Source organism: Xenopus tropicalis, chromosome 8 (assembly GCF_000004195.4).
Source record: "Xenopus tropicalis strain Nigerian chromosome 8, UCB_Xtro_10.0, whole genome shotgun sequence".
Classification (NCBI taxonomy): domain Eukaryota; kingdom Metazoa; phylum Chordata; class Amphibia; order Anura; family Pipidae; genus Xenopus; species Xenopus tropicalis.
Genome location: NC_030684.2, coordinates 70,403,038 through 70,430,537, shown reverse-complemented (window position 1 = coordinate 70,430,537; position 27,500 = coordinate 70,403,038). Strand labels below are relative to the sequence as shown.

At 39.3% G+C, this 27,500-nt stretch overlaps 2 protein-coding genes across 2 annotated transcripts; both read left to right on the top strand.

The window, feature by feature from the left end:
* Window positions 1-456: 456 nt before the first annotated feature.
* On the top strand, window positions 457-2,877 carry fbxo46 (F-box protein 46). Its single transcript, NM_001113005.1, has 2 exons — window positions 457-684; window positions 1,403-2,877. Exon 2 carries the CDS (start codon window positions 1,462-1,464, stop codon window positions 2,812-2,814), a length of 1,353 nt encoding a protein of 450 aa, NP_001106476.2. The 5' UTR covers window positions 457-684; window positions 1,403-1,461; the 3' UTR covers window positions 2,815-2,877.
* A 12,441-nt stretch (window positions 2,878-15,318) lies between these two features.
* qpctl (glutaminyl-peptide cyclotransferase-like) lies at window positions 15,319-20,902 on the top strand. The gene is made up of 7 exons (XM_002932599.4): window positions 15,319-15,599; window positions 16,959-17,099; window positions 17,723-18,010; window positions 18,317-18,472; window positions 18,554-18,653; window positions 18,739-18,855; window positions 18,977-20,902. The coding sequence occupies exons 1-7, from the start codon at window positions 15,399-15,401 to the stop codon at window positions 19,120-19,122; spliced, it is 1,149 nt and encodes a 382-aa protein (XP_002932645.1). The 5' UTR covers window positions 15,319-15,398; the 3' UTR covers window positions 19,123-20,902.
* Window positions 20,903-27,500: the final 6,598 nt, after the last annotated feature.

The following is a 27,500-nucleotide window of genomic DNA, read 5'->3' as shown; positions in this document are numbered from 1 at the left end:
CTCTGCTCTAGTTTGGGAGAAGAAGCTGTACTGGAAGCAGGCACTGTTGGCAAGTCTCTTTCCAGTTCCCAATTTCAGTTGGAACTCTGAGCAGAAAATATGACTTCTCAGGAAATTCAGAATTAATGTGTTAGAATGCACAGCAAGAAACCAACAGGAAAAAAATTTCCTGTTGGTTTCTTGCTGTGCATTCTAACACATTTTTATTTCCTTTGTTCTCTAACAGAGGTAAGAAGTGCGAACATTGAGAAACCACATTATACAGAGAGCTACCGCCACATACTAGCAGCTCCAGACAGTGTAACGCCCAGTTACGCTCATTCGCCCCTCCCACAAGGCGGCCCTGGGATGCGTCACTGAGGCTACGTGTAGTCGTGACGCCGGTCTCGCGTGATGAGATTTGTGGCGTGGGGGTTGTAGGGAAAGAACTTGCAGGCACTCTAGCAACCGCCGTCCCTTCCGGAGCCTGCGCCTCACTGACTGCAGGGGGCCCGATAATCCAAGTAACTGCTGTGCAGGCGGGCCCCCTAAAGACCCGCAACCCACTGTCAGGGACAACTGTCCCCCCATGGAGGCCCCTTGCCTGTGTCACCTTGTGCAGCCGGAGAATCCTACATGGTGCCACCCTCCTCAGCCGGTGCTATCTTCCTACGGGCTCAGCGCAGAGGCTGAAGGCTAATTAAGGTGAGATGTGGGGACATTGATCTCTAGATGCTCTATGAATCTCAGCATGAAGCGCAGTGAGGATAAGATTTAGGGTAATCACATTCGCTGTCATAGATTTTCCTGGTGTTTTTTCTAATTGTATTGTTAATTTGTAATTTTTAAGTACAAACCCCAACCTAAACAATTAGAGGCAAGTCATAACGAATATAGTCTTTTTTGTGTAATGGTTGTTTAAATAGAATATTGAATTAGTATATCACTGTGCCCAAATGGACACACTTTAAAGGAGCTTAATGTTGCATGGTTTCAGTGTATATATTAGAATGTTTGCCTCTCCTGTCACCTTGCAGGTAGGTAACACAATCTTACCTTCCACCCACAGACATTCAAACCTGTCAGTATCCTGTGTCTTCTCATGGGAAGGGTTATATAGAATGCAATCGGATATTCTGCTTGTAATGATATTTTGAAATCAATCTTTGTTTACATTATTCTTTGAGTCTTTTGCACTGTATTCTGTGGCACGTTCCATCAGGTATCTATCCATCCATACAATATCATTTGTCCCCTGACGCAGCTTCCTGTCACCCTGCTCTAAGTACTGAACTTGTGTAAGTTTAATGTAACGTTGTGCATGTGTTACTGTATTATCTGCAACATCCTTTATCGTTCTGTTTCAGGCACCTCTCTGCTGTTTATTGTGAGTGTAATAGTGTACCCTGCTTTTTCTCAACAGATAGCACCGGTCTCTCCATCCTCCATGACACTTTTGTGACCTCCATTCCTTTACAAGTTATGGATCCTAGGGTCCCATCTCCCCTCCACCTGTGGAATCCATGCACCTTTGGTGCTTACTCCCAAACTTGTCCTACTAACAAGGTTGAAGATGGTGAGACCAATAAAGAAAACATGAAAGCAGCAGAGGAACATGTCTTGCCTTCTGAAATTCCTCAGTGTCATAGAACAGGTGATGACCGTGTCTTGTTGGATACCTGGTATGTGATCAAGCCCGGAAATACCAAGGAAAAGGTGGCCTTTTTTGTAGCCTACCAGTGCTCAGGGGGTGGAGCTTCACCATGTCCTGGGGGAGCTAAAGTCAAAGGTCGCTGGAGTGCAGGTGGCAGCTCTAGAGCTAAGAGAAGACGCCATGCCCTTGAACCAGATGCTACTCCCTCTGTAGCAGAAATGGTTGCTTTGGCTGAGAATCGTGGAGAAGAGGCAATGTCCCCCAAACCTCCTATGGTGCTATTGACTTCCGAGGAAGAAGGAGAGGCCCGATGCCGCAGTGTTGCAGAGGCAGTGGCACAGTATGAAGCAGAGCATGCAGAGCGTGAGGTTCGAATTGCCTTCCGTGTGGCTGAGCACCCTGGTGACCCCATAACTTGTGATCTTTACCAGCTGCTCAGTCCTGAACCACACCGTGTCCGTGTTCTTCTAGAAAAGATGGAGAAGCCACAAGCAGAGAGGGAAGAGGAGACTCAAGCCACTGCTTCCGCTGCGGGATTCCACGTTGACCTGGTTCTCACAGGAGCTGTGGATCGATGTGTTTTTTATGGAGGAGAGGCAGGAGAAACCGAGCCAATTCCTGGTCAGCTTTTTTTCCCAAATGTATCATCTACACCTCCGCCACCCCCTCCACCTCCGCCACCTGTCCCACCACTCTGCCGCCTTTACCGCCATGTCTCCCATGATTTCTTAGAGATACGCTTTCAGGTTCAGCAGCTATTACAGCCACGGCTTTGTCTCACGTCCTTGCCTGACCATGTCCTCCTAGCTATTTTCAGCTACCTGTCTACAAGAGCCCTAGCAGCTGTCAAGTGTACATGTAAGCGTTTTCGTGCACTGATAGAGGACTATGGGGTGCGACCATGTGATTCACGTTGGAGTCGTGACCCCCAGTATCGCGATGACCCCTGCAAACAGTGCAAAAGGATATATCGGAGGGGAGATGTGTCATTGTGCAGGTGGCACCCAAAGCCTTACCATCATGATTTGCCCTATGGACGATCATATTGGATGTGTTGTCGACGGCCAGACAGAGCAGCTCCTGGCTGCCAGCTGGGACTACATGACAATAATTGGGTGCTACCAGGAGAGAGCTGTAGAGGGAGAGGAAGAGGAAATGGGGAAGGGGAAGAAAGCAGGTGAAAAGTTAAAAGGGTTGACTGTGGTGTATGAAAGTTTAAATAAAAGGCATTATTTATAACTGTACCACTGTGACTGTTACAATGCTTTAGTGGGAAAGGAGCCCTATACAGGAAAAGTACAGATGGTTGTTTGTCCAGAAGAGCTGAAGACATCTACTTATTTGTGTCCCTGAATCCACTGTTGTACAACAGTTGAATTCCTGGTTGCCATAAGCAATATTATTATTCTAGCAATACCTTACAGTTGGGAAATACTCATTTCAAACATAAAAAGGGAGGCTTCATAATTAGTGCATACTGAAATGAGTTTCTGGTAGTGTATTTGATATTGTTACCATGCTATTACCTATTTTTAACGAAAGTAACCTATTTAAATGGAAATATAAGCTGCTTATTATTAGGGTTAACACCCTTTTTTTTTTTAACGGTCATATAGCAGCTTATTTTAAGGAAAATGGCAGTAGATTTGCCACTACATCAGAGCAAAATTATTTCCCTTTCTCCATATGAGTTCAGACACTGATCATGTTGGAAAGAAAAGATGGCCAAGGACATTCCTGAGGTCCTTGCCCTTGGCACTGCACATATACCATATGTGATTGATTTTGTTGGTCTGAGGACCAGACTTTCCAATCATACAGTTGGCACACCTGGCAGACTGTGTTGATAAACTGGCCTGATCTTTATGTATAACAAGTTTTATTCATTTTCATATTCAGGTTTAATTACATTAATGATAGCAGCCTTGCTTGGTATGAGCTAGAAAAAGAAACTTGTGAGATTGTGGCGAAAAAATAAACAAAAAAAACTCACCTGGAACAACTGTCTCAGAGATGTGCTCTGATTATGCAAATCATCCAAAGAATAATAAAAATGCACTAAGTTTACACAGTTATCAGGATACAAAAAGATGCAAATGTAGCTAATTGCAACTGAGGCAAAAACAGAACCACACATACCTTTTTACCCACATGTTGCCTTTTAATACATACGCTAAGTGGCATAATTATAAGTGTGTTTTGTTTGTCTATTTAAAAAAAGGCTGCTGATAAACCCCAAAATTGCTACTTAGTTGCACTATTGTACGCAATGTAAAATCACATTTTAAATGGTGCACCGCCCATTTAGTGCAGTGAGCTCTTTCTAATGGATTATTTCAATAACTGCGATGCAGATGACTTATAAGGGCAAAGACACGTGCCGACAAATCCAGGCAGCGAAACCACCTGCGATTATTCGCCACGACTGACTTTATGAAAGGAGACCAACACAGCTTTTGAAATTGTCTATTTATTGTAACCCACTTTTTACATCATTGTTTGGTGAAAAATATTTTATGCAACATTATAAAAATGCCCTTCAGTGTTAGAAGTCCACAAACTTAGTTAATTTCTTTCGAAGTTACTGTTCTTAAAATGTTCCTTTAAAATGCAGCTAACATACCCAATCTTGTCTCATACATTCTAAATGGCACTAAGTCTGAGCATAATTAATTAATTGCTGACAATCTTAAGATCACATTAAATTGTGGCATCACATGTACTTGCCTCTCAAAATAATATCTCTCTCACCACATCAGAATAAAACAGTGGTTTCTGGTGGCCTGATTACTGTAAAATAAGCATTTCTCACATTTCTCACATGTGAAAGAACCCTTACTGACAATGTCCTTTGGAAAGCTTAGTTAAATAGGTTGCAAAAAAATATATTTAAAGTACAATCCATTGCTTGTCTTGCCATTCTGCTGCACTCATCTCTGTCTGGCTGCAGTCTGGAGGTTCATCATCTCTGCAAGGGCAAACACATTGCATGACTTATGTTTCAACTGACACTGGTTTGTGTGGCTGCTGCTGTAGGGTACACATTGCCAAAATGTATTAAATATAACTGAACTTTCAGGTAAAGGAATATTCAGGCATGTGATGACAAAGTATAACAAACAAACCATGAGAAACAAGTGGTTTAGAGGTGTATAAATCTATTATTAGTCTTATAAGTCTAACAGTTCTAATTCCAATTATTTTGTAATTACTGTCTCTCACTGAATTAATGTTATATAACAACATATTGAAGTTGTAGTCCCCCTGACTAAATGTTCTAATGATATGCTCAAACTGCGTTTCTCCATTGGACTTCAATATTGCACTTGCAGTATCATTTTTTACTGCACTCTATAATGATATAAGAACATTCAACCTGCACTCTGTCAGGTGTTGCTATACTGCAGCTCCTTCCATTCTCTGACAGCCATAATCACATCTCTAGCATCACATCAATAATTATGTAAATTTGTACCACCAATTGAGAATTGCATTTTTTCACTGTCATAGATATTCCTGGAAAGCCAGTTAGGGTTAAATTTGCAGTAATTATCTAGATATTCCTGAGTATGCATCATAGGTGCATTTTCAAGATTTTTTTAAACTGATCTCGGTTTAAAACCATTTGCCAGCATGAAAGTTTTGGGACACATGTTTCAGAGGCTTATAGTACAAATACAGAATCAAATACATAAGCTGTTTATGCTATCAGAAGCTATTATTTGTGTTCTTGTAGGATGACATAAAAATGATAAATAATTGGGCAGCATGGTGCAGCAGTGTTTAGCACCGCTGCATTGCAGTGCTGAGGTCTTAAGTTTGATGGCAGCAAGGGCACTATCTGCAAGGAGCTTGTTTGTTCTCTCCATGCTTGCTTGGGTTTCTTTCCACAGTCCAAAAACAAACAGGCAGGTTGTTTGGCTATTAATAAAATTGTCATAGTGTGTTTGAGTGTGATAGGGACCCTAGATTGTAAGCTCCACTGGGGCAGGGTTTGATATAAAATCTCTGCGGAATATTTTGTGCTGTATAAAGTATAATGATATAAGAAGTCACATTGGAGCTCACTTATCTGAATAAGTTGGTCATTGATAAAATATGGTCAGTAATATGGTCTGCTTGTAATTGGCTATACTCCCATATATCAACTGAATAAAGAGTCATATGTCGAGCCTTTAGCTGTATTAGGGTTTTATTCCTGCTCAGTACATTCTAGAAATTATCTTATCTCATCTGATGAGAGATTTATTTTTTCAGCAAAGTAGAGCATATTATATATCAGCCTTGTTCTTTCAGCATTACATCATGGTCTTTTTATAACAATTCAATTTTTTTAAAGGAAAATGATATTGCACGTTTGATTATATAAATAATGTTGCATTCTGCAATTGCACTTAGTATAAACGATGCTCTGATCAAAACAGCCTGCTGTACCAGTCACCAGAGCATGCATACAAATGTGCATAGCTTGTTAGTATTTTTAGATATGGAATTGTATGCAATGGCTCTTAGCATTTTAGGGTATCTGTACCTCTCTAAGCTTTAAATGTTCTATTGATCTTTAGAGCTGTACACTTGGCCTCATCTTTCATTGTAGACAGCTGGAGACTCAGAATACAATGATCAACCAGTTCTAAAAGAATAGGCTGTTCTTTACTGCAATTCTTGCACTGCTGATGCACTAAATTCACTGGGGGGTGCCAGTGAGCAAAAACAGTGATCTTTTGTCCCAGGCTGGTGTGCTATTAAAAAACACAAAAAAATTAACCATGCGGGGTGCTTGACTGGGCAGTGTGGAACTGCTATTTTCCATCTACTCACAGGTATTCTTGGGCATGGCACAATTGCATGTTCAATTTACATGAACTGCTATACTGTGCATGTGCTCAGCCCAAGCCCATACAAGGAATACTTGGGACCTGAAGAAAAATTGGGGTAGTGCATTCCCCAGCCAAGCATCTTTGCTCAGCTAATTTCTTTATGGAAGAGGTGCCCTTGGTCTCTGGGGTAGCTGGCAACTCTCTGGAAAACAAACTATTATAGCAGAACTTTACGGTAGTGCTGTTGAAAAAACAGATCAGTCTCATAAAATATATTGTAGGTATCTAGCAGTAGTTTAAACATATTTGGAATATGTATGATATTTTTCCTAAAAGTTAAAATATTAACCTGAAACATTATCCTTAGCTTTAATTTACCGTATGTTTCTATGAATCCTCATTGAAACATTTTAATAGGTTAATTTGCCAAGCAACTACTTTTGATATAAGGACTCATTTACTTAGTAGTTTAGGCACAAATATTGGAGCCAGCTAAAGAAGTGCAAAATTGTGACATGCATGCCTGCTCAGTGGCACAAGACAGCACTGTACTTAATGACTGCTGTACTTGAGGTGGAATGAGTAAATAACATGCATATGAAAGTGCCTGGGTTGGCCAAATACAAACAACCTTACCGAGGAAGGCTGCAAACACATTGTTTGCTTTCTGATGCACTCCATTCTGGAGACAGCATTAGCTGCTACTATTACATAAAGCCATGCACCAGTGGAGCTTACAATCTAAGGTCCCTATCATCTACATCACAACTATGGTCAGTTTTATTAGAATTCCGTTAACCTGTCTGTAACTTTTATGTGTGAGTGTGTGAGGAAACCTATGCAGACACGGAAAGAACATACAAACTCCTTGCAGAAAGTGTCCTGGCTGGAATTAATAATAAGACCGCCATTGTTCCAAGGCAGACATGCTAGCCACCGTACCAGCATGCTGCCCATAAGTGGTCATTATAAAATGGTTGTGTTTAGAGGTTGTTTTGGGACAAACTTCCATATATGGAGCAGATATTACAAGTAGTAAAGTGCCCAGTTATAGAGGAATAAAATTAAGTGACACTAATCAATCTATTTCTGTCTCACATTAATTCCCACTACAATCAGTCCACAACAGACATAGAGAGGAAGAGATTAGGCAAGAGTCATATGGAGTGAGGGGGGGGGGAGTACAATATTTGGCATAAAACAGACAAGAAAAAAAGAGGAATAGAAGCTGTGTTGTAGTACAGCTAACCCTGGTTCCGAATTATGGAAAGGCCATCTCCCATAGACTCCATTATAAGCAAATAATTCTATTTTTAAAAAATGATTTCCTTTTTCTCTGTAATAATAAAACAGTATCTTGATCCCAAATAAGATATAATTAATCTTTATTGGAGGCAAAACAAGCCCATTGTGTTTATTCAATATTTAAATGATTTTTAACAGACTTAAGTTATGGAGATCCAAATTACGAAAAGATCCCTTATCTGGAAAACCTAGGTCCCAAGCATTCCGGATAACAGGTCCCATACCTGTATAACCTGTTGTGTTTTCCAATGGCTCGTTTCCAGTATATCCTATGGTATGTCTGCCTTTTTTTTTTTTGATCCTGCAGTCATACAAAGATATCTTCCTCCATATACCATCTGTCACTCATATCCAGAAAACACTGGCAAACTCTGAGATTTTAAGCCAATATGGAGGAATGTGAAGTGTACATAAATACCTTAAACAGATAAAGCAATATTTAAAGCAATACTGTCATGGGAAAATGTTTTTTTCAAAAACAGATTTTTTTTATATTTAATTTTGAAATTTCACATGGGGCTAGCCATATTCTTCATTTTCCAGGGTGCCACAGTCATGTGACCTGTGCTCTGATAAACGTCAGTCACACTTTACTGCTGTGCTGCAAGTTGGAGTGATATCCCCCACGCCTATCAGCAGAACAATGAGAAGGTAGCAAGATAACAGCTCCCAGTAGATATCAGAATAGCACTCAGTAGTAATCCAAGTAAATCCAAGTCCGTCTTGGGACTCTTCCAGTCTAGGAGAAACAATAGGTCACCTGAAAGCAGTTCTAATGTGTAGCGCTGGCTCTTTCTGAAAGCTCAGACTCTGCACTAAGATGGCTACCAACACGCCAATATTACAACTAAAAAAATTACATTCGTTGGTTCAAGAATAAAAGTTTAAATGATAGAGTGAATTATTTGCTATGTAATCAGTGTAATTTAGAATGAAAAAGTAGACCATAAAGATCATGACAGTATCCCTTTAAGCAAGTGGCAATATGAATACAATTTAAAGGACAACTAAACCCTAAAATAGAAAATCATTAGAAATGCTGTATTTTATATACTGAACATAGATATAAACATTCTGAACTTACCGCACAAGCCTAGAGGTTGAGAAGCTTAATTTAAATAATGATTTATGCTTTCAAATTTGTCCACAGGGGGCTGCCATCTTGTTACTTTGTTAGACCATCTTCTATAAGATCTGGCTCCTGCACATGCTCAGTTTGCTCTGGGCTGCTGTTGGGAGGCTAAGCTTAGGGAACGTAGTAAATTATGAAAACAACAGCACAAAGCCAGTGGCTGCATAGATATGCAAAATAATCCCCCAATGAGAATCCCAGCTGATGTGAGTAAATCTGGCTCCCTGTTCTCTGTTCCTGCAATTGGAGTTGGGAGCAATAAGCACAGTTTCCCAGCACTGAACAAGTCTGTCCCTTTATCCCCATGTCTGATTCCTGTGCCATATAATGAAGGGAAAAATGCCATCATTATCTCTATATGTAAGATAATATCAAAATGGCTGATATAGTGCTGGGAATCTAATCAGCATTCTCATTGGTCAATGCTTTTGTGTATATATTTTTTTTCCTTCAACCCCCATAGAGAACTAGGTGGAACCTACAAATGACCCCATTGGCACAGAGAGACAGGTGCATCATGGGTGCAGGTACATATAAACTAGTGCTGCCCTATTATACACATTGTATTACAAAATATAACTAAAAACAAATTTTAGCTAAGTATTTAGACATAACTTGTTTATAACAGACTCCCAAATATTCCCATATCTCCGTCCCCCAAAATATCAGCTCAGAAGATAATTGGGGCTTTTTCTAATATAAACACATTTTGAATTCTATCGTTCTATAAATGACTTTCTCTTATACTCACATTACACTGCCCAAAGCAAAGGGCAGATGAGCAGACTGGGGGTTCCATACACAGCCTGTTTATTATAGTGAGAGCCCAAACTCTGAGCTCAGTGTCAGTCACTTTGCATATGCAAATCAGCATGCCTGGGAAGGAACATAGTGTTTGTGCAGAGGTTCCCCTGTACGTATCATGTTGTTCTGCCTATACACCTACTGGCACAGTTTGGCCTCTCCCCGTGTGTAATGCACACAAACCCCCATGCAACTGCTTCATAAACACTTTGAAAGATGTGATTTGTCTGTTGTGTGGTTGTGTATATAAAATAAAAAAAAATAAAAAAGCCAGCCAGCCCCAGTGCTAAAGCTAGTAATATTCTGTACCTTAGCCATGGGGGAGAGTGTAAGGTGCATATACAGTCACTGTATTACATACAGAAAAACCTTTCCAATGGGGCAGTTTATTCCCAGAGGGGCTGTTTGGTAACAGCAAAGTGACTGAAACTTTTGTCACAGCTTCTCCCTATGTTTCCAACCTTTGTAACTTATATTTGTTACACAGCTCAGTATTTGGAATCATTACAAGGTGGAAAGAAAAGTCACACAATAAGGATTCAGCTAAAGTCTCGCCCCAAGCTCAAAAGGCCTTTAGTTTTTAAGAGAGCAGCCAGACAGGGCTGTGATTGGTTGGCTAGTATGCATGTTTAATAGTGACCAGACCAAGCAGGCAGGGGAAAGAAAAATATTGTGAGTCGATCCCTAAGCTCAGGTCACTGACATCAGCCAAGAGCAAACTGAGCATGTGCAGTAGTTGGGCAAGGCAAAAGATGGAGAGCTACTGTGGGCATCTTCAGGGGCATGAATCTTTATTTCTATAGAGCTTTGGGGATATTGGGCTGATACAAGGGCCCAAAATACATAGCTAAACATTTCTAGCCATATTCATTTTTAGGCTTTAGTTGTCCTTTAACAGCACTGTATATATAAGTAGCCCAATATAATAAATAATAAAATATATATTTTTATATATAATAAAAAAATATATATATATAATAATAAAAAATATACATACATAATCACTTAAACGCCACTTGTTTTACTCTTGTATGTTAATACAGGCCAGACCCAGGACAAAATCGTGGCACCCAGGGCAAACCTCTGGCCATCACTACCACCCAGCCTCTGGCCCTGCTTGCTCATCAGGGCAATGCTGGCTGGGCAAGAGTTAGAGAAAGCAGGAAAAAGGTCAAGTTTTGCACCTGCTGCCCTTCCCTAGTTCTGAATTCTTTTTCTCTTTTCAACCTTGAGAACATAAATGGTCCTTACCAACTTTGTGTTTAAAGGAGAAGGAAAGGCTAATAAAGAGTTAATCTCAAGCTGAAGGCATACCTTCAGTTGTCTCAATAGTGCCCTTAAGTCTCCCCATATTTCACCTGTTCAGAAGATCAGAAGCCAAACAGGAAAAACGCAGCACTCTGTGACATGCAGGTGGGGGGAGCGGCGGAGGGTTTGTGGCAGGAGCGGGTGCAGCGTTGTATGGCAGATGCGAGTAGCCGTCGAGCTGCGACGGGGAGGGGTGGTGCTGGCGGAGGATGATCTGTGACATGCTGTGGGGGGGGGGGTTTGTGGCAGGTGAGTGGTGAACAGAGCGGAGGACACTCTGTGACATGCAGTGGGGTAGGAGGGGGGGACATTCTGTGACATGCTGGACAAGATGGCGGCGCCGTTCACTGAAACAAGCATGTAAGTTCTAGTATGTGTATCTCTGTAAATCTTTCATTAGGCAAGCCAGAAATATAGCGTTTTTACACAGCAATAGTAGTACTATTTAATAGTGTGCTTAATAGATTTTGAATTTCCTTGTCCTTTAAAGGATCACAAAGTGCCTTAAAATAGAAGAAAAAGGTACTAAAAGGCCCATGTGGCATGGCTCCTGTACCAAACATATCAAAACATTTTCTCGCAAACAGAGAAATTTTTACTCAGTGTTAAAGCCCCAGTTTGGCTGCTCAGGGGGGCTCTCTGAGATGCTTTGAGAGAAGACTACAGGACCTGCCATGACATTATAAACCAAACTAGCATTGCTCCTCTTTTTTTACTTTCCTGCACAGATCATAGGAAGTGGGGGAAAGAACAAAAAGATCAAGATTAAAAAGCACAGTTGAAGAGTGAAGTAAAGGTTAAAGAAAGGGAAATATAAAATAAGTAATAGGAGAAAAAAAGCCAAAGAATAGAGAAGGACACAGAGCAAGAAAAAATGCTGAAAGCATAAATGCTACAAGCAAAAGACCTGTTGATATCTTCTTCCCAAGCACAATAAGACTAAGCACTAAAGTTTTAAATAAGAAAAATTAGACAATATAATTCGAGAAATCACTAATGATTTTTGAAGAATCAGCCAGTCCTTTCATTCAGTTGTTTCATATTCTTCCTTTCAGTCCCTTTATCTGCCCACCTCTCCTTGCCTAAAGCAATAGATGATACTTTAGCCATCAGCCGTTGGTATCTGGAAAAGGATGTCTGTCACATTGCATGGTCCAATTGTATCATAGGAGCTCCAAATATATTAAACTGATAGTGAAGTGAAACCCAAGTTGCCACTTATTTGTCTTGTGGTTTCCAAACACACACCATCCACAATGTGATAATTATTTCCAAGACAAAAATGTAGAAACATGTGGGACACAGCAGTACTGAAGTCTGAAATTCACCTTTTATTGGTGCGTATGTATGTATGTATATCTTTGTTTACGTACATACATACATATTGTTTATGTACGCAGCGCTGTACAGTATCACAACATGTTTCAGGAGCTAGCCCCAAATCATAGGTCTCCTTGCTTGAAACAATCATTTTGAATACTTGTTACTTTATTTTACCCTTGTCTAGGTTGTTAATGCCAGCCTGCTTGTTCAGTTTAAATTGCTGCTAAGCATAACAAATTATTTTGGATCCAAGACATTACAAATGTTTTTTTTTTTTTAGCATACTCTTATCTAGCTTTCACAGCTATACCAGTAAGATCCTGAAAAACCCTGAGGGCTAAAATCTCCAAGATTAGTAAAAATCTGCTTCTCAAAACCCTTTAACTGAAATATTTTGAAGGTGGGTTCCCCATCTTCTTCCTGAGTAACTGCGTACAGGTCCAGTCTTTCTGGCTCTCAGGGCTGGATCTAGGGGTAGGCAAAAGAGGTACCTGCCTAGGGTACAACAATGAGGGGGCGCTAAGCAAGTACATCTTTTGCCAACCCCAAGTCCGGGATCTCTTACCCCCACCGTAGATTTCCTGGTGTTCCTCCCCTCCACAGCATCTGCGTGGCTCCTAGGTGCAGCAGACACAGATAGTTTTTGATGAATCTTCTGTTTATCTAGTAGCCAGCATAACTTTTTGGCGACTTGCCTAATTTATGTTGAAGAATGACTAATCTTAACTAAAAGTAGATCTTTCCAGGATCGGACTGGGCTAGCGGGGAACCAGGAAAAAAACCCGGTGGGCCCCAGGGTGCCAGACCCGATCCCCGCTGGACACTCCTCTGGGCCACCAGTCTCCCAGTGCACTAAAGGTAAGTTTCATTTACACATGCTTGGGGGAGGGGTCAGACGGGTGGTGAGACCTGCACCCTCCAGTCCGACCCTGGGTCTTTCAAACAATAATATAGTTACATCTCCTTCTGTTTTATCATCTTGGTGAATGTCCCTTGGAATATTTATAGAACAAATAGCAGACAAATAAACATAAGGTCATCTGAGATCTCCCACACAGATCAATAACTTCAAAGTCCGGATGGATTTTATTTTAAAGTGAAAAATCTCAGAGCCATGCTTCGTTTATCCCTTGGATTTTACTTTGAAAGTGTGGTCACCCAGACATCAAAAGCTGTATAACAAAAGTCCTTTTCAAATTAAACATGTAACTCAAATTCTTTTTTTTTTTTATTAAAAAAACCATACCAGTTATAAACTCATTAAGAAATTTCAGCTTTCAATCATATTTTTATTCCTTTGTCTCAGACAGAGAGGCACTACACTGTGTACTTTCTAAATGTCAGTGCACTCCTCTCATGCCCCCTCCCTACTCACTGTCTATAACTGTGTATCATGGGCATGGACATTCAGGCAGAATACACAAGATTCTGGAATGATGCCAAGCTTGCCTGACAAAAAAACTCTTTAAAAAATGTATGTACATTAAAAGTTCCATATAAGTCATGTTGATCATTTTTCGCTGATAGGGCTGCTTTTGTAAGTAATTGCTACTTGAAGTTCCTAAACCTGACTGTTTTGCCAACCTGACTGTCCCTTCTCAGCCTGTCACTTATAGCTTCTAATGCTAACGGACTCCTGCTGCACAAATATGGCAGCCCCCTCATAGAGGAACATTGGATGTGTAATGTAAAAGCATTGGGCAAACACTTCTGTGGCAAAATTAGAAATGAACGCAAATAATATATTATGGCAGTTGTAAAAAAGGGTTTAATTTTTGGTGTTAGTATCTCTTTATTAACATTTATTTGTGTCCACAAAATGCTACCTGCCTGCTTGATGTGATTGTGAATTTCAAGACTGCTGAGGCAAACTAGATTTTAGGGTGACAGGTCCTCTTTAAAGAGCAATTAAACCACAAAAATAACTCTTTGCATAATTGAAGACAACACAATTCTAGGCAACTTTCCAGTGAACCTTCATTAAAATGTGTCAGTGATTTTAAAGTTATTTGCAATAAACAACATGACTTTTCTGTCCCTTTCTACACTGATGTTTCCTTGTCTTGAAAAAACATAGCCTTGTATGCTTCTTCAGACGTCTGTTAATCAGCTGACTTCTTGCTACATTGTTTCAAGAGTCAGAACTGCCATGGTAGAGAATAAAAAGGGGCAAACTGCTTTAAAAATCGGTTATAGTTCAACAATATTGAACAATATTGTTCGAAAATATTTTTTCATGATTTAGGTGCCTTATAGCCTGAGGGAGAGGCAATTTCCTGCAGGAGACAAAGCATCCTGTCTTCTTTTGCTCAGTGTTGTCTTTACCTCCTGTATGAAACAATATTTGTATGTTTGATGTATACACCCTTCTGTTGAACAGCGCTGTAGTTATAACTGAATTATAATTTAACAGTATAATTGGTCAGTTATAATAATGGTGGACTGCTGATTTTAATCAACCATTTTAGTTTTGTTTTGCTGAAATTTTCTATTGGCACTGCCGCCAAAAGGGATCCTTTTAATAAAACAAACTGGTATATGTGACATAACTTCACATAGCACAAATGATGTATATGCCCTAGGCCCACTGGTACCCGCTAGCAGCTCTGCCTACAGGTTCCAGTTCCACTATAGCATGAATAAAATGTATTCTCCTTCGCTTTATCGAAGGAACTAATAGGAATGAGCAAGGAATGTATGCCACTGTCTACATATCTTATTCGTCGTTGCTTAGCATGCCTCCTATTACACAGTTAAAGCGTTCGTAAAGGTAATGCATTCATTACACATTCACCTGACCAGTAGTTTAATGTATGATAAAAATTAGCGCTTACACAGATGACATGGCATTACGCCGATGGCCGCCCTGTTTGATTGGATGGCACGCTGCCCACACACTCTCCCTGACTTTTGTGATTGGTATTGCCTACATCCTATCCCTACATTACAGTAACTAGAACGGTAGTGTGTTTGCATTGGTGTAATGAGCTGACAGTACCACCTCTTTCTTCTGATTGGCTGAGCTTTCAGCCGTCTAAGACCCCTTTTTGCTGATTGGCCGGTTTCCGGCCTGATGGCTCCCCGCCGGTCTGGCAGTAATCTTCGTTCACCTGTGGGGCAGCCGGCTTCAGAGACGTGGCCCCGGAAGTCTCGGTCTCTATTTGTGCTAGGGGCAGGGGTCCTGATTGGTGCTGGGATACTGCTGTGGGAAAATTGGGAAGTAAGCGGCAAAGTGAGAGAGAATGGAAGAAAAGAAACAAGAAGCGGTAGGGAGGTAAGGACACGAAGGCACATGCGCCAGTGTAAAGTGAGGGGAACATCTATTCAGCGACTGTGCACAGTGCATTTGTTTTTACCATGTGTCGTATTTGTTGGGGGAGAGAGATGACAGGCCCCATCGTAGGTTCGTGAGAAGATAGGGACCATGGTGACAGGAGAAACGACTGATTTTATAAACGAATACTAGAGGGGTAAATATACTGTACGCCAGTAGGGGGCAGTGGCGGCGCTAGTGCCTAAGGGTCCCTGTGTACATTTTGTAACAAGCCCCACTGAAAATCTTTTAATCACACCACTGTGTGTGTATAATCGGGCTTTACACAGTGTAAAGTCACCTCGAACTCCTTATATTGTACAATAAGAGGTGCGGGGTACATTATTCACTACATATATATATAAAAAAAAAAATTATACGCAAATGTATACTGGCAAGTTGGCAAAGTTTGCTTACATGTGTGTATATATTAATGTGCCACTTAATCTGCAGTGTTTGTTCCAATTTGTACTGACTGTATAAACATACAGTGCTATTTACACAGTAGTGCTATATAAATAAATATATACATACATTTACATATGTTTATGTATATATAAAATCAGTCCTGTCACATATTAGCATGGCAGATGGCACATTTTATCTTGATTACATGTTGCAAGAACAGAAAACATGCATTTTTCAGGTGACGTTTTTGCATACTACTCTTCTCCCCTGTAATGAAAGGAATAGTTTTGGCACTTGAGTTAGTATTCAAGGCATGTCAGGCACAAGTTTGCAGGGAGGTGGCTGTTTTACACGTGTTTTGGTTTTTGTACTTTGCCAGGTGTGTTTTTTCTTGGCAATGGCTTAGAATTTTGTTTTCCTACTTGTGACATTGTCTAAACCATTCTTTTTGGTAAAGGAGAGTCTGCTGCAATCAACAACATTTTGTAAAAAAAAAAATCAGCAAGAAGCAAATAAAATTTCATGTTTGTTCAGGTGGCATAGGTACTTCCTTCTTGTACAGTCCACAACTGTTTCTCAGGTCTTCCTGGTACCTTCTCAGTGATATGATCTGGTAAGTGGGGAAAGCCTGTAGGATGCTGAGAGGACTCAGGGACTACTGAGGGGAGATGAAAGGAGAGCTTGTCTGTGCTATTCTAGGTATCCCAAAGTTGGCCATACATGGGCAGATTTCAGCTGCCAATTTGGGTCCTTCAGACCGATTTCAGCAGCTTATCCATACCCTGTGTATGGACACCACTGATGGGCCACCTTTAGGGTCACATAAATTAACTTCAGGTTTTAATTAAAATGCCCTGTTTTCTTTCTATTACATAAATCTTGAAATAATGCCTGAATCATTTTTTTTTGCAGATTGTGCCTAAGGCAATGTCCATTAGTCATATCAGACAAATTGTCTCCAAGGTGAATTCAGATCGTCTGTGGTCATCCTTCTTAAAGCCAATGCTAATTGAAAGACCACCTGGAAGTGAAGGAAACGTTATGGTCAGAGAGGTGAGATACATTTTGGTTGCTAAGTAGCTAATGTATTAACCATTGTAGAACTGCACAAAGACCCATAGCAACAAGTATTTTAACTCTCAGCTGAAAAATTATGGGCAGGCCTATTGAACAGGCAAACCATTTGTCATTTTGGCTAAACACACTGGTAACCAAGTTAACTGATACAGGTATTGAGTCTTCCTCAGGTCCAAATGAGCACATCATCAAGTGTCCCATTGTTTTGTTGTAAAATGGTTATATATACTTACCAGTAACATTTATATGCAAATGAAGTTACAAATTTAGGGTAATTTGAACATGCACACATGAGCCATTTTGAACAGAAGCTTGCTGACATTCTGTTTATACTAGGGATGCACCAAATCCTAATTAGCATATTCTAATTAGGATTTGTAAGGGTTAAATGTCGCTGCGTGAACACGGAAGTGAAAAATTTTTCATTTGTAACCCTTCTGATGCTAATTAGGATTCGGTTTGGTATTCAGCCAAATCCCTTACAATTGATTCGGGGGTTCGGGCGAACCCAAAAAACTGGGTTCAGTGCATCCCCAGTTTATACCCAATAACTGTATTAAACAGACTAAAACAAATTCCTTTGTTTTGTTTTTATTCAGCTCATATCAACTCACTTGCAGACTTTGTCTTCTGGTTGGACAGTTGACCTAGATCTGTTTGATGCAGTTACGCCTCGTGGATCATTGTCTTTTGGAAGTGTGGTGGCTACTCTGGATCCCTATGCCCCTCAACGCCTTGTCCTTGCATGTCATCTAGACTCAAAGTGGTTTCTTCCAGATAGGAGAGGTCGTCCATTCATTGGGGCTACTGACTCAGCTGTGCCATGCTCTTTGATCCTTGAAGCTGTCACAGCACTAGACAGCGAACTCCGGAAACTTAAGGACAGGGTGAGCATGATGTTGGGACTAGCTTTTTACCCAGTTTTCTGAAAAATATTATATTTATATATCTGCCAAAGCTAGCTACTTTTTATCCGTGATGTGATAGTTTTTTTTCTCCCCAAAATACAACTTCTGATTTATCTATTAATTATATATTAATCTAATAGACCTCAGAAAAATGTATGCTGAAGTACACTCTGGTAACTTATTCTAACCTTTCGTGTTTAATCCTCTGGTTAGTTTATCTCTACTACCATATTTATCAAAGACATTAAATATGTAATGGACGTTTTTGTAACATCTGTCCAGTAGGGTTCCACGCTCACCTTACAGTTGTTTTTCTTGGATGGGGAGGAGGCACTAGCTGAATGGACAGCAACCGATTCATTGTATGGGGCACGGCATTTAGCACAGCGTCTGGAGAAATCTAAACTACCAGGAGGAGATGGAAACCATCTCAGTGCAATAGTAAGAAAGGGTTTTTTTCAGTATAGAAAAAGGGTCTGTGAAAAGCCTTTGCAAATAGTTTACATTTATGTCTCTTTACAGGCTCTGTTTGTTCTCCTTGACCTGTTGGGAGCCCCAGACCTTCTCATTCTAAATCATTTTAGTGAGACTCGTAGCCACTTTTTGAGACTCTGCACCATTGGTAACACAACTTGACAATTTCAGCTCTGTATTTTATATAATTTAGCTTGTTTATTCATTCTATAACCTTTTTCCTCACATTCTAGAGAAACGGTTACATAATCTTGGCCTACTGCAATCACACCCATCTGAGCACACTTACTTCAGACCTGATCTTTATTATGGTCCTGTTGAAGATGATCACATTCCTTTTTTACGGAAAGGTTAGATCGATTTCATGGTTGTTTTTTGTTATGTTTTTGTCTGTTGCTAACTTAATTCTTAATTTCTGTAACCTCAAATTTATATTTGTCTCTTTCATTTCCTGGTGTCACTTTCTCTCAGGTGTTCCAATCCTCCATGTGATTTCCACCCCATTCCCAGCAGTCTGGCACACCCATGATGACACAGAAGAGAATCTTCACCGTCCAACAGTCATCAACCTCTGTCACATCCTTGTCACTTTCCTGAGTGAAACATTTGCTTTTTAAAATTAATGCTAAACAAAAATAATTGTCTTCCTTGAGCAGAAGTAAACTGACCTCAGGACAATAGGAGTTTTTGCTATGGGTTACTGTCCAGTGTTTATCAGTAATCCAAAATGCATGTAAGTTTAGCAGTTAAAATACTGAGAGCCATAAGGTATAAATATAGTACACCTTAACCAATACAGTAATGAAGATTAACCTTTACAGTACCACCTTAGATGTAATTCTCAGCCAAAACAGTATTTGCCAATAAAGCATATGCAGTCTTAAAAAGACCCTCTAGAACTAATGGGCAACTTTTTGTGAAATCTGTGCAAAGCCAATTCAGTGCCAAAAATATGCCATAATACAAAAAGAAAATACAAGCTTGCACACAGAAAGTCTTACATAAGTCAATGGGGTTTGTTTCTAACAGTATACATTACTAGCCTGTTTAATGCCTTCAAAAGTTAAGTGTTTGTCTACTGAAGATCAGTGCATGACAGATCTTTAGAAGTGTGTTTGTTTACACACATGACTAAGTGATAGTCTGCTTATAATAATAATAATGAAAAAAAATCATATCTTTGGAAACGTCATGGCCTCTGAGCTTTAAATCTTGTTCTAATGGGGAGAGATCATTTTAAATCTTAGGGGCCTTCCGAATATGTGGTAAAATTAGTACTCGAGAACAGTAAAGGTTTACAGCTAAGAAGATACTGTGCATAACTTATATTAACTATTTAATAATGACAATTGAAAACCAAATCTGTCCCATTTCTCTTTGCTGAAAAATTAGCAAAATACCAAAAATTCACAAAACAAGTTGGGTTTTTTTTGCAGCCATTAAAATCTATGGGTGTTTTTTTCATAGCTGGCGAAAATATTTCGCTCATTAGAAATGACTGCTGTTCCCTTTTTAAAATGAGAACCATTGTCATTTAAACAGGATGCTACAAAGTGCTAATTCAAATTAAAATCCCATCTTACAGGCCATGTTTTCAAATCTATTTATTTTCTGTTTCATTTTTAATAACACATCTGTAATGAGTTCTGCTGTTTAAAAATTCATCTAGTTATAAATTAAATTGTACCTTTTTATAGAGTTAATATTTACGTATAAAATAGTTAAATAATATCATGACATTACTTTATAAGGTACAGAAACGGGACTGCAATGATATAAAATAATATACTTCCTTAGCCATCTACTAGGCCTATGATTATATACACCTGGAGAGAATGGGAGAGAAAATGACCAATATAGGGAACCTGTTATGTACTGTATATATACTATGAGGCCTGTTTATCAAAAGTCAGATTTGTGACTTGTTGACTTCTACACGAACTTGCAAGCTTGTAGATGCCAAAATTTACACTGGAGTTTTTTTCAGATTTTTTTCTTCATGATTCATGGGAAGGTTTTTACGATAAAACTTGAATTTTTCATGAATTATTAAGTGCATAAACTATGAAAAACACTATTACAAAACTTCGCCAGCTAAAAGCTGTCAAGGTCATGTAGATCTTAATGGGAGTTGTCCTAGGCAAACTGTAACAATCTAAATTTAATTTGTGGTTTTAGAGGTTTTCAGGGATTTTTTCACTTTGTGGTAAAACGTAAAATTTGTGGTTTAATTGTTTTCGTTCCGCATTTTAATTTGTTCATGCTTTTTCAACTCTGATCTTTTAAGAAATTATTAGACATTTGTAGTTTTAGTGGAAATTAGCTTACTCATAATTTAAAAAAATCTCAAACCACAAAATAGGCCTCCTATGCTTTTAATAAATATTAAACATTCAAGTTTTGGAAACCCTAATTTGAAATGGGGTGCGTCAGTGCACAAAAATTGAATTACGAATAATCAGCAACAGTATGTTAAAGGGGTTGTGTTTTTTTTTTTTTAATAATTTCAGTTTTTGGTTAGCGGCTCTCCAGTTTAGAGTTTTAGCAGCTATATGGTTACTAGGGTCCAAATTAACTTAGCAACCAGGGGGTGGTTTAATTGAGAGACTGGTATATGATTAGGAGGGGACCTGAATACAAAAACAAGTTATGAAAAGTAACAATAACAAACTGCCATGCAACAATAGTTTTCTGGCTGTTTGGGTCAGTGACTCCCATTTGAAAGCTACCATTTAGAAGAAGGCAAAAAATCAAAAAACTATAACAATTAATGAAGACCCATAGAAAAGTTGCTTAGAATTGGCCATTCTATAACATACTAAAAGTTAACTTAAAGGTGAACTACCCCTTTAAGGAAAAGTATATACTATAGAATGCAAATGTTTGAGTAATGGAATGTGGGACCATGTTAAAGGAGAAGGAAAGGCATTTTACTGTCAATAGATTAGCCACATAAGTGCAAGCTAGAACGCTATATTTTTTCTGCAGAAAGCTTTACCATATAGAGCCCTAGAAGCTCCCTCCATTTGTTTAAGACTGCAGCTGCCATTGTAGCGTGGTCTCCCTAGCTTCCTGCTGCAGCTCTACTGTAGCTCAGATCAAACATTCTGATGGGAGAGAGAAGTGCATTCTCATGGGAGAGGAAGTCTGATACCGAACAACATGTTTACAAAAAAGAAGGAAAGAAATCCTGTATTTCTTTTGATGGAGGACTCAGTGCAGCTTTTGGCTGTATTAACTTAGACCTTTCTGATAAAGCTTACTTCATTTTTACCTTTCCTTTTATTTTGGGAGACAAAATGTGCGAATTCTCGCAGGTGCACTACCTTAGCATCATCTTATTGCTGTGAAAGTGTCATAAAGTGTGTTTAGTTTATGCATAGTCAATTATTTCAATGAGAAGGGGTGTTCACCTTTCAAACACTTTTTTTTCCTGTACAGTTGGCTTCAGATAGAAAAAGTCTTTCAGACACCATCAGCTTTTATCTCGTTGGATGCAGATCCAGCATGCAGTGCGCATCAGATGGCAAAGCTTCCATGTAGTTTGCACATCCCATTATATTTTAACTTATAGATACAATCTGTCGATCCAACACCAGCCTGGAAAATCTCCTGTAGTGTAGTTTAGCTCTAATGGTTAAACAAACATAATCTGGACATATTTAAAGATGGTATTGCCATATCTGACTGTTGTTCAGGTTGTGTGAACCCTATGCTTTACTATACCATTGTTACCTGGAAATTTTTTGAGGCCCTCCATACTAGGAGATTAAAGTCAGAGTTTTCAATATAGGTGTCTTTATCCTGTGGAGAAGAAGGCAGAAAAGACTTGTAGTCCCAATAAGAGCCAAATAATAAAATTATTCTTATTTCTATTTTAAATGGTTCTATTTCAAGTGGTTGTTGACGTATCAATCACTTTTTTTCTGTACAGTTGTCTTCAGATAGGACACCAGAAATAAAGACCTTTTAAAATTGCTTTATATATTTTATTTTTGAACATTTTTAAAATATTCAGGTCTCATGTTTTATTTTCACCTTCTTGTACGTCCCAAGGCTCTGAGGGGGCCACTGACACCATAAAATGTTTTAATTTAATATATTAGTTGATATATTTTTTTGGCCCTGCTGATTCATTAAAAGCAGCTGTTATAATTGATACAATAGTTGCTAACATGCCACAGACAGTGCTGAGAAATGCACCAACTAATGTAGCAAATTCAGAGGCTGCATCTGGTTTACTGAGCTGCCACTGAACCGCCAGAGAAAGGATCAATAAAGTTTATACTTTTATGATACTAAAAAAAAAAAAAAAAGCAGTTGAAAGTCTTAATTGCTGGTATATTGTCTGTACTAAAAAGGTGTTTGGAAGGTGAACAACCAATTTGTGGTTACTACTTTAAACTGATATTAATTTCCATTCTCAACTGTTGTGGCTGTGTTTTGTGTAGAATATTATTGTCTATATTATTGTGTGGAGTTCTCCGTGTCTTATGTCTGTGTAGTTCACTGGGGATTTATTCTGGTCACTTCACCATGGCTACTTTAGCATTTTGTGCTGGTCATCTGAATATTGTATACTGTGCAGAAATATCATGGGTGTTTTCTCTAGGGAATTTCTCCTATATGAATTGACAGGACAATACAGAAGCTCACATTTTACACAGTTAAACACCTTTTACCACTAACAGTTCTGTTATTAATAATGAGGACTATTGTACACTGTCTAATAAAATTGTTTTTTGATTGGTTAACAGAAAAATGCCTCCGACATAGAGGTGGGGAAGGCAATATATGATCAACATAATGAATTTCCTGTACAGTGTCGGACTGGGACCCCAGGGGCCCACCAGAAAACCGTAGACCATGGCCCCACTCTTGAGCCATTTTTAATCCTTTCCTTAAGGTGGCCATACACGCACCGATATTATCGTACGAAACCTCGTTTCGTGCGATAATCGGTGTGTGTATGGTATGTCGGCGAGTCGACCGATATCGCAGGAAGCTGCTGATATCGGCCGACTCGCCGATCGGACCAGTTGGAAAATTTTGATCGGGCGCCATAGAAGGCGCCTGACCAAAATTCTCCCTTCAGATCTGAATCGGCAGAAGGAGGTAGAAATCCTATTGTTTCTACCTCCTTACCTGCCGATTCAGCCCTGAATGGTGTGTGGCGGATCTTACGATGTTTCGTGCGACCGATGGTCGTACGAAACATCGTCAGATCGCCACGTGTATGGCCAGCTTTACTCAACCACTTTATTCTCCAAGTCTCTTTTATTTACATGCTAGCATCTATCATTCCATCTATTTATCCTCTTTATTCCCATTCAGAAATAGGGAATGATCATGAAATAGGCCAAATGGTTAGGAGCAGGAGGGCCCACCGGGAGTTTTCCTGGTATCCTGGTGGGCCAGTCCAACACCGTTCCTGTATAACATATTTCTGTATAACAATATTTCTTAAATGTGGCATGTTTATCTTAGGACACTGCTCTCCTTATTTTGGCCAAAATATTTTCCCCCATTTATCAGTCCCCTACAAAAAAAATAAATTACACAAGCATCCAAAATATGTTTTTGTTTACATGAAACCTTGAGCAAGTTAGTGTATGCCACTTATACACTAACATTTTTTTTTCCGTACCCTTAACAAAACAAACAAGAGAAACCATTAGGCTATTTTTGTTGCATGTAATCAAAGATTCAGGGACATTAAGCCAAACATAAGTGAAGCATACCTCTGCAGTTAACAGTGCATCACCTGTTTCAGTTCAGTACATAACCCCCAAGCTCCATACATTATATAAGCAATGCTGGGTGACTACTGATTTGAATTTCAAAAGGCTTTCATGAAGCATGAACCACCAGTTCATCTGCATCTCTATAATCCACTTAATCCCTTTATCATTCTCATCAGATGCAGGTGTAAAGCACAATGTGCTGGTTCTGCCTGCTCTGATAAATTACATGCAAGGTTCATAGTACAGGGTGCACAGTTGCACAGGAGATATTATTTTTTAGGTTGCCTAAGCATGTAGCACCTACCACATGCAACTGAATGGTAATCAAATCTAGTAAATCCCATGCTAATGAGGAGTCATGCATTGCTGTGCTGAAAGATTACTCAGCAAATTCAGTTGCTTTTAGACTTTTTAATACTAGATGCAATATAAACATGAACAATCTAAATGAAAACCTCCCTAGACAATAACCAATATCTATTTTTAAATAAAATATGCAGCTACCAAAGAAACTAAAACTAGGACAATGCACAAGGACAATTAATCTGTACTTCTAAATAGCTTAAGTATGGAAACATGCTAAATATACATTGTGATTAAAGGAGAAGGAAAGGTAAAAACTAAGTAAGCTTTATCAGAAAGGTCTATGTAAATACAGCCATAAGCACTCACAAAAACACTGCACTGAGTCCTCTATCAAAAGAAACACAGGATTTCTTGTCTTTTTTTGTAAACATGCTGTTAGGGTGTCCTTCTCAGAAAAATACTTAATTCTAGTTGCCAGAGTCTGCACAGTTCTCTTCTCTCTTCTGTTCCCCCCTCCCATAAGAATGCTACAAACTCCCTCCCTTAGGAGAGATCTGAGCTAAAAAGGTTAGTGCTGCAGCAGGAATCTATTTAAAATGGCAGCTGCTGTCTAAAGCAAAGAGAGAAAGCTTGTAGGGCTCTTTACTCAGGTATGGTAATGCTTTCTGCAGAATTAATATATTGTTCTAGGTGGCAATAATGTGGCAGTAAAATGCCAAAATGACTTTCCTTCTTCTTTAAAGGAGAATGCAAGTCAAAATGTAAAAAGCATACTGCCCAATAGTCCGCCTATTGTTTAGTAAAAACGCCACACTTTTGGCTCACCTAATCAAATATTTACTCAGTCACACTTACTTCACATTTTCTAGAACAGGCAGCCATCTCTAAAAAGGTATTCTCCCTTCCTTTCCCTCCTTGCTTCATACTGCACATGTGTTTCATTCCCTCCCCCCCTCCCCTCTGCCAGATCCGCTTCTGATTGGCTGGTGGGCATGTGTAGCTCAGAACAGCAGACAGGATCAAGTTACACACATGCTCAGAGAATAGGAAGGCTGCCGCTGGCACCTACAGGAAGGACAGAGAGATTTCAGTGATGTCACTGTAGTCTTCACACTGCTGTAGGCTGCCAGCACCATATCTCAGAGAAGCAAGCAGGGATCTGGGAATTTAGATATGCAGTAAGTACATAAAAAGAATGCCTTTACACTTACTTTTAATTTATATTAACCTTTAATTGTCCTTTAAGCAACTTCCCCTAAATAGAATAACACTCCTTATTTATGGGTATGTATAAAGACAGTAATCAATGGATTCATAGCACTCAGTATGTGAAAAGACATATTAGACCTACATGTCAATTAAAATCTGACTCCGACCTCAGCATGAAGAGAGCATGGAAACTGGCAGGTTGCTGAGAGTGAGATGCTGAAGAATAACTTTCACACAGAAAAACTATTCTGCTTACCGAATGATCCTGCTGACCCGGGTGCTCCAGCCCAGAGTCTGAAGCCAAGGGGTAACACAATCATCAGATATCCACATGCCAGCAGCACACTCCAGCTAGTATAAAGGCTGGAATAGTTTCTTGGAGTGCACTGCTGGTGTGTGGATTCCTATGTATAAGGACAGCACCAGCATGATTGATACATAAACCATGCTTACTAGTACAACTTGGACAATAATGCTGCATACCTTTCTTAATAGCCTTTTTATAGCATACATTTTATTAGGTTAGGTAAAAGCATATCTATAGTGCTTATCTAAGTGCTTCCCTATCAATCTGGCAACATTTTCATTTCTGGCATTATCTGGTTTCAAACACCATAGCTACTGGCACAGCAAGGCAGTTATAAGCAGGAAAAACCTGCATGTTTATTTAGTGCAACACAGTAACATTTTGGGGTAAACCCCTTCGTCAGACAAACTGGAAAGTGAGGCCAATTAACATTTAAAGAGTATGACTGTGACATCACCAATTCCATTTGCGTAATAAATTGTCAGTATATAGCCAAGTTAAAGTCCATACTATATAGCACCGTGCAACATACAAATAACATTATTTTATACATATATTGAGAAAGTCAATTTAATTGCAAAAAGCACTACATTACCCTACTATACTGAAGTGCAGAACATGTCCCCGGTTAATTCCAATTTTCCGGTACCTTGGTGAGCTGGAACAATACAGATATTCCTTAAATGGTATTTTACACTACACAGACTTGTTCACATACAACCAGGGGCATCCCCACTCTGTTGGATGCAGTGCGGGGCAGTTGGCACCCTTGTGCACATTTTCTTACATCTTCCCAACATATGACCTCTATGGCAAGACATATTTAATGTACTTGACACCAAGCTCAACCTACCAGTTCAAATCATTGCTGCACCTAAACATGGAAAAATGTAAAGTTTTATTTTACACCATAAGTGTTTTTTGCCACCAGAACAATAATTGCCAGAATGTGGAAAACCAGTATCACCCCACTATAACACAGGTCCTCAGAAGAACTGCTGGACAATAACCTAGGGTGGAAAGCATACAACACTCTGGATGGCATGGAGAGGAGTACAAATACACACACTGTGTTGAGATATGTTGCCCCGGACACAAGCGTAGAGGAAAGTTAGTAAGTGGTACAGCAGGAGGTCCACATTTCAACAGATATGGTTGGAATACTCCCCCAGTGTCCCCTGGTTGTCCTCACTAACACTGCCCCCTCCTATACTCTGCTCCCTGTTCTGGAACAACTAAAGTGCTGTATTGAGAATGTACATTGCAATGTATATAGCAAACTTTGTTTCTGTGATTCTTATTTTTTTTTGTTCCTTCTGATAAACCCAATAAAAACACGTTTCAATAAATAAACCCATGTAAAAATCATACAAGGTAATAAAAACTGTCAGTTAATTTTTCATTAACGTGCATGATAGTTATTGGGGTT